The sequence below is a fragment of the Herpailurus yagouaroundi genome, unplaced genomic scaffold (genome assembly GCF_014898765.1).
Source record: "Herpailurus yagouaroundi ecotype Mexico unplaced genomic scaffold, PumYag 196, whole genome shotgun sequence".
Taxonomy (NCBI): domain Eukaryota; kingdom Metazoa; phylum Chordata; class Mammalia; order Carnivora; family Felidae; genus Herpailurus; species Herpailurus yagouaroundi.
The window spans coordinates 13806421-13814343 of NW_024412427.1; the positions used below are offsets into that span (position 1 = coordinate 13806421).

The window sequence follows — 7923 nt, forward strand, 5'->3', positions numbered from 1 at the left end:
TTAACTGCGTTTTTAAACATTTAGTGTTTATTTTTGAGACACACACACACACACACACACACAGTGTGGGTGGGGGAGGGGCAGAGAGAGAGGGAGACACAGAATCCGAAGCAGGCTCCAGGCTCTGAGCTGTCAGCACAGAGCCCGACGTGGGGTTTAAACCCACGGACCGCAAGATCGTGACCTGAGCCGAAGTCGGATGCTCAACCGACTGAGCCACCCAGGCGTCCCAATGATGAAAATATTTTGACGTCCTGGGCCACCTGCAAGGGGACTCCTGCAAACTAACAGGCAGACACAGAGATCAGTCACACATATTTATTGACAGAATTTAGGAATCTCCAGGGGTCAGACTGAGGGCAGCTTCATCTGCGTTTTCATGGCTTCAGGCTTCGAAGAACTTGACCACAGCTTTTCTCTTGGCTGGTACTTGGGCTTCACACAGCACAGTTTATTGTTTGTGCAGTAAACATAGATCCTTTCTTTCCTGGAGCATTTCTGGCGGCATTTGCCGTGAAGATTCCAGCATTTTTGGGTGCTGCCTGACACAAAAAAGAAAGAAGAATTGGGAGACAGCGTTAGTCCTGAGAAGCGCTATTAAAGCAGACGTGATAGAAGGTCCTCAGTTTCCCTTGCCTTTGACCTTAGCCTCCTTTTTTCTTTTTCTTTCCTTTTCTAAAAACGGTGCGAAAATACAAAGAACATATAAAACCTGCCAGTTTAAGCATTTTATTTATTTTTGTTTTTTTAAAGTTTGTTTATTTCTTTACATAATCTCCACACCCAACATGGGCTCGAACCCATGACCTTGAGATCAAGAGTCCTTGCTTGCTCCTCTGACTGAGCCAGTCAGGTGCACCCTCCCCACATCCCCAGCATTTTAAAGTGTACAGTTCCAGGGGCATTAAGTACATTCGCAATGTTGTGCAAACATGACCACCATCTAGTTCCAGAACTTTCTAATCATCTCAAAGAGAAACTCTGCACCCCTCTCCTCAGTCCCGGGCAACCACCAATTTGCCCTCCTCTCTATAGATTTGCCTACCGTGGATATTTTATGCCAATGGAATCATATGCAATGTGGCCTTTTGTGTCTGGCTTCTTTCACTCAGCATCATGTTTTCAAGGTTCATCCATATTGGCTGTTTTTTTGTTTTTGTTTTTGTTTTTGGCTAACATTCCATCCCTCTCTTCATAATTGCATTCTTGTTTTGTTTTTGCCAAGTCCTATCGTTAAGAAGGCAGTTGTACTTAGGTTTTTTTCTTTGATGTAGTCGAGTACACATCACATAAAGTCTACCCTCTTAACCATTTTTAAGTGTACAAGCTGTTACAGTCACCCCGTGTGCAGCCATCCCCACCGTCCACCCCCGTAACTCTTTCCATCTTGTGAGACTGCGACTCTTACGCTCATTAAACAGTAACTCCCTTTCTCTCCTCCCCCGGTGCCCCTGGCAACAACCCATCCATATTGTTTTCGGTGCCTTTCCTGGCCCGGAACCTTGACCAACCAACAAACTGCAAAGCTTACGAACACAGCTCTCGAAGTGTTCTGACAGTTTGGGGGGCACCAGCAGTTTGGGGGGCTGTTGTGATGGCACCAGCAGCCTCAACTTAGAGGCACACAAATCTGGAACAACTTTGCTATTCCAACCACAAGTTTTGGTTTGTTTGTTTTTAAGTTTTTATTTATATATTTTGAGAGAGAGAGAGAGAGAGAGAGAGAGAGCAAGCAGGGGAGGGGCAGAGAGAAAGGGAGACAGGGAATCCTAAGCAGCCTCCACACATCAGCACAGAGCCCCACGCAGGGCTCGAACTCACGAGATCACGATCTGAGCAGAAAGCAAGAGTCGGATGCTTAACCCAGTGAGCCACCCAGGTGCTCCTTTAATTATCTTTTAAAATTTCTTTTGAACCTTGAACAAACTGCCACCACAAGAACCGCGTTCTGAAAAAGTCTATTGAGAGAAATCTGTCGTGTTACGGAGACCCGAAGACGGGTACCTGGTGTTTCTAGACTATCTGAAATGGAGCTTGGGGGAAAATTGGACCCATCACAGTAAAGAAAACTTATAAACTATTCTAAGACAACATGTGGAGAAGTTTTAACTGATTATGAGGGTAGCTTTAGTATATGTCCCACCTGCCAGCTTCATAACCCTGGAAAAACAGGAAAAGCGGGACACGAAAAGGACCCACTGTCTCAGGGACTTTTTTTTTTTTTTAATTTTTTTTTTCCAACGTTTATTTATTTTTGGGACAGAGAGAGACAGAGCATGAACGGGCGAGGGGCAGAGAGAGAGGGGGGACACAGAATCGGAAACAGGCTCCAGGCTCTGAGCCATCAGCCCAGAGCCCGACGCGGGGCTCGAACTCCCGGACCGCGAGATCGTGACCTGGCTGAAGTCGGACGCTTAACCGACTGCGCCACCCAGGCGCCCCTCTCAGGGACTCTTTATACAGCCCCCTAGATCTCAAGGATTTGAATATGGACTCACTATTCTCCGCCTTTTCTGTGAAGGACTAGATGTTTTTCTTGCCCGGAGGCAACAGCATTTCCTGTGACTAAAAACACTTGTAGTTTGTCTTTTCCTATTTGAGAAACCCTATTTGCCTGTCTAATGACCAGAGTGCTCTTTTTACTGGGACTTTAATTAAGGAATGGTAATTTTGCCAAAAATCATGCCGCCCTTATCATTTCTCAGCCCTCGTAAGAAATAGAAAGGACTCAGCATAAATTAAAATGAAAACCTGCTAAACTGACAGAAGGCTTCATAAGGTCTTGAAAGCCCAAGAGACTCATAATTTGTTCGTGGGTCTAAGGTTTATTGTTTCTTCCCCCAGAGAATTGTAAGGGGCCACAATGTGTTGCCCAGCTCTTTTCCCTTTCCTTGCCGCACAGCTGGATTAAGTTGGAACAATTTATTGCCTTTTTAAATGTTTATTTATTTTTGAGAAAGAGAAAGAGGGAGAGAGACAGAGAGACAGACAGAGCATGAGCAGGGGAGGGGCAGAGAGAGAGAGAGAGAGGGAGACACAGAATCCGAAGCAGGCTCCAGGCTCCGAGCTGTTAACACAGAGCCTGACGTGGGGCTCGAACCCACAGATCGTGAGATCATGACCTGAGCTGAAGTCGGACGCTTAACCGACTGAACCACCCAAGCGCCCCCGATTTATTGCCTTTTTATCAGGAGTCAAACTCTCGCTCTTGACCTCAGTGGTTGGGGATGAGTACACTTGTCTGTAACACATCCGTTCTCATGTGGTGATGAAGAGAGAGCTGGACCACTTGGAACCAAGCTAACTTGGCTCACCGGCACTGGGGGTAGGTTTCATGCTATGGCAATTTCTAGAGCAACAGTCTACTGGAGAAGTTCAGTGGAGTGCCTGAGTCTTCCACGTGCTCATTCGGGAAGTCACCTGAGCCGCTGACAATGTCACTAAAAATAATTCCATAGTCACTTGATGATCCTAGGAATTCCAGAAAACTGTTGTCCACCATCAGCTGGCATTAGACATCATCCTTCCATGTGAGGTAGCCACATGCACATTTCCCAGAAACTTTTCTAGTGTGTGTGTGTGTGTGTGTGTGTGTGTGTGTGTAAATGCATCCACGTAGGCAACCGACCAAAGCTGAACAATATAGTGTGACCTCTGGGACCCATGAATTTGCTTCTGGTGGCTTTTCCTGGGTATTACCAATAAGACTCTGGTCCTGGGTGCACTCTTCTGTTAGTGATGCGTTTTCTCCTGATAGGAACACCGCTCATTAAGTGTACCCTATCATGTCTAAGCAAGACCCCTTTGAATAGGCACTATTATGAACTCATGAGGTATTTTATATGTATTCAGTGTGTTGCTTTTCCCACTTGGCTCTGTCTACTGAAATGATGTGAAATGAAGGACCCATTTAATAGCATTGAATACCTCTAGCAACTAGATCATGGTTCTGAAATACCATTTTCCTACTTAAAAAAAAAAAAAAAAGTCCGAGCTTCTCAAAAAAATGGAGAATTCAAGATCTGGGGCAAGAGTTGTACAAGATGAGCCTAGAATATCTTGTCACGCCAGATAACCAGTTATGAGCCAGCGAAACTGCTTTTTGTCACCTAACAAAAGGACAAAGTCTCAAATCACATCCGTCTGAAACTTCGTATTTGAAATCATATCGGCAAGACTGGAACATTCCATACTTTTCTGAGGAGCCAGTCTTTCAACACAGAAAAGTAGCCTTGATTTCAGAGCCAAGGGCAGAGTGTCAGAGAAGGGGTTTCAGGATATGAAATTCCACATCTCTCTTAATTTTGTATTTTCCATGGAAATGGGACCCTGAATCCATTTCTCAGCCTCAGCCTGATGTTAACTGCTTTGCACAAGAAGTCTATCAAACACTCCTTCACAGAGAAAGACAAATACCATATGATTTCGCTCATATGTGGAATTTAAGAAACAAAATAGATGAATATAGGGAAGGGAAAAAAAAAAGAGGGAGGCAAACCATAAGAGATTCTTAACTATAGAGAACAAACTGAGGGGAGATGGGGGGTGGGCTAAATGGGTGATGGGCATTAAGGAGGGCACTTGTCGGGATGAGCAATGGGTGTTATATGTAAGTGACGAATCACTAAATTCTACTCGTGAAACCAACATTACCCTGTATGCTAACCAACGAGAGTTCGAATAAAAACTTGAAACAGGGGCGCCTGGGTGGTGCAGTCGGTTAAGCGTCCGACTTCAGCCAGGTCACGATCTCGCGGTCCGTGAGTTCGAGCCCCGCGTCGGGCTCTAGGCTGATGGCTCAGAGCCTGGAGCCTGTTTCCGATTCTGTGTCTCCCTCTCTCTCTGCCCCTCCCCTGTTCATGCTCTGTCTCTCTCTGTCCCAAAAATAAATAAACGTTGAAAAAAAAAATTAAAAAAATAAAAAAAAAACTTGAAACAAAACAAAAACACAACTTCATTGACATTTTACCTCAACTCTGTCTTTCTCCTTAATCTCTAGAAACCCTAAACCTTTAGAAACCCAGAAAAACCACCAAGCATGTATTCTTTCTTATATAAGCTGTACCACTGAGTAACCAAAGAGTAGAGGATGAGTATCTTTATTATTTCAGCATAATAAATTTCCAGCTAACTAGTGACGATCACATAATAGAATGCCACCATGTTGCAATGCCCGAAAAATTAACATAACTGGGCTTTGAGCATCAACTCAAAGTTACGAGCATCAGCTACAGTTTGCGCATTAACCGTGAATGTCACTAAAAGAGAGACAACCAAGATATCGTGTGCCTCCTGATGAAAGAACCTTATTAGCATCAAAAGTTTGCCAAAAATGATAGAACCTGAGCCTGGTCAAACCTCTGGACCCACGTACCAATTTTCAGGAAATACAGAGGTCATAGGAATACACTGAACTTCACCTTGAGTATGCAATCAGCAAAATCTGTGCCGTGGGAAACCGTAGGTCAAATGACCCAACAGATAAGTTATAAAGACAAGAAAGGGATCTCAAGAAACATTGGATTTTCAAAGTGGGCGTGTCAAAAATAGGTTCTCTAGGGATGCATCCTTAGCAAGGGAAGTATACAGAAATGGCAAAGAATTGTTTTAACTATTTTTTATTTATCTGTGTTTTTGAGAGACAGCATGCATGTGCGGGGGCGGCGAGGGGGGATAAGGTAGAGAGAGAGGGAAGGAGAGAGAGAATCCCAAGCAGGTTCCGTGCTGTCAGCACAGAGCCTGACGCGGGGCTCGCTCTCACAAACTTGAGGTCGTGACCTGAGTCGAAATCAAGAGTCGGTTGCTTCACGGACTGAGTCACCCGGGCGCCTCTGGTTGTTACAACTCCTGGTGAGGGTGAGGGGAAAGGCGGCCTCGTACACTCTCTTTTGGCCTCTCTGGAGGCTACTTAGCAAAAAACTCAACAACATCTTAAAACCGTGCACAGTTTTTACCCAGCCATCTCCTTTCTAGATGTCTGTCCTAGGGAAATACTCACAGGTACAGACTGAGAAGCCGAGTCGCTCGAGATGCCACTCTAAACAAGTGAGAGATAGGTGCCTGCTCTCAGAGGACTTCCGGTTTAGCCACCAGATGTTTGATTGCCCAGGGTTGTAATGACAGTTATAAAGGAGGTGCTCTGGCTGCCGTGAGGAGAGATAACGTGGGTATCACAGAGGAAGTGTAGGCGACATGTCCCCCCCGCCCCTGCCCAAACCTAGTTTCTGCTGGGTTCTTGGGCTTTATAGGTATGTCCTGAATTTCCACTGAATTTCCAATCTCCTGAATTTCTTTATATATATGTCCTGAACCTAACTTTACTATTTTGAAGACGTTAAAGTGGTATATATTTCATTCCCCTTTAATCGTGAGACCCCCCCTTGGTTGCCAAAAAGCAGAATCGGGCAGCTTCTGGGCTTTCAGGGAACGGGATGCAACAGAGATAGAATAACAGTCCTTGTTTCGCTGAAATGAGATGAGTTGTTTTAGTTCATGGCAAGACAATGATCTCTAAAACCCAAATGTATCAGAAAGGGTCAGGGGGTTCCAATTTCAAAGAGCTCCTTTAGATATTAGGTGACCTGGTGGAGTCAGATAAAACCACCTGACCATAAGTCATGAGAGGTAAAGGCTGAGGGTCCAGCTAAAGAAACTTCCACCCAGTCTCTGTTACTAGTAGGAAGTAGAGAGAAGTGCTCTCCCCAGGGGAAACTGGGCGCTTAAATCGACTTCGTGTGTCTCCCTTTGCTCTGCTGTGGCATAGAATAGATCCAGAAGACCCTCAAGTTTCCTGTGTCTGTCTGGTGGCGATGTGAAAACGAGGCTGAGAGCCTGAGGGACCTGCCAAGAGTAGCCCCTGATGCAGAAGGTGGTGTGTGCGAGGGGCGAACGGTCTAAACCTGGGGACCAGATCAAAGACAGCTGAGGTGAAGGGCTCAGTCGGCGGGGCTCTCCACAGGACCGAGAGCTTCCGTCAGCCATGGGATCCAGTACACTGCAAGTGCCAGAACACTCCCTGGCCACTCAATGAGGGACCTTGTCCCCGAAGTCAATGAAGGCCTAGCACAGGGTTGCCTTGGTTCTTCATGCTCCTGCCCCAGGGCCTTTGCACTTGATATTCCCTTCAGCTTGAATGTCCTCCCCCACAAATCCACGTAGCTCGCCCCTTGTCCTCCCTCAGATCGCAGTGAGCCATTTCGTGGGCACCCCTTTGAGATGGCAAACCTCCCTCCCCCTGGTACTCGCTATCCCCTCCCAGCCCATGCTGCTCATATACTTAGCAGCTGCCCTTACGTCTATTTCACTTACGTCTTTAAACCTTTTCTGCCTCCCTCAATGGAATGTACGCTCAAGAGGACCAGAAATTTTGCTCACCTTGTTTTGTTCTGATTTGCTCACTGCTCCCCCCCCCCCAACCTATCACAGTGCCCAGGACATGAAATCCATTCAACCATGTTTACTGAATAAACCGATTAATTCCTTCATGACCTATCCCACCACCTTCTCCTAAACCCAGATGCTGTCCGAGGAAGGGGAGGGGGGAGGGCAGGACAGAAGAAGGAAGAAATGCTGGCAGACCGAGTAGTTAGTTGCTCAAAAGAGACTGCACTGACTTGGAAAGCCGCTTTCAGCCCGAAAAGACGAGAACGAGTTGTTAAGTGCTGACGTTCGGCGCAGCCTCTGATGATGGGTCCTGCTCTTCGTGACTGTTCTGCCGGCGGGATGGGGGTTCCCGGGAAACCTCAGATGGGTTGTGGAAAATAAAGAAGGTGCGCTGTGTCGCACGCCGACGTTTCGGCGTGTTCCACGCGTGCCATTGTTGTAGCGGTTTGAGAGAGGAGGAGGTTGAAATGCTGAGCAACCCATCCGCTTGCCGGAGGTCAGGGGGTTAGAAAGCGGTGGGCATTCTCCGCCCCCCCCCCC

General features: G+C 46.5%; 1 protein-coding gene across 3 annotated transcripts in view; it reads right to left on the minus strand.

The window, feature by feature from the left end:
* Nucleotides 1-304: 304 nt before the first annotated feature.
* The window catches only part of DEFB123 (defensin beta 123), a 13108-nt gene continuing 5489 nt past the window's right edge, over nucleotides 305-7923 (minus strand). The window contains exons 1-3 of one of the 3 annotated variants that reach the window (XM_040446774.1): nucleotides 3401-3456; nucleotides 1022-1027; nucleotides 305-538 (exon numbers count right to left, since the gene is read on the minus strand). In XM_040446774.1, coding sequence (XP_040302708.1) covers nucleotides 349-538; nucleotides 1022-1027; nucleotides 3401-3456 — 252 coding nt within the window. In that variant the 3' untranslated portion in view covers nucleotides 305-348. Of the gene's footprint in view, nucleotides 543-1021; nucleotides 1028-3400; nucleotides 3457-7923 lie in introns of those variants that run through there. The other 2 variants (XM_040446773.1, XR_005781898.1) reach the window with 2 other exon arrangements.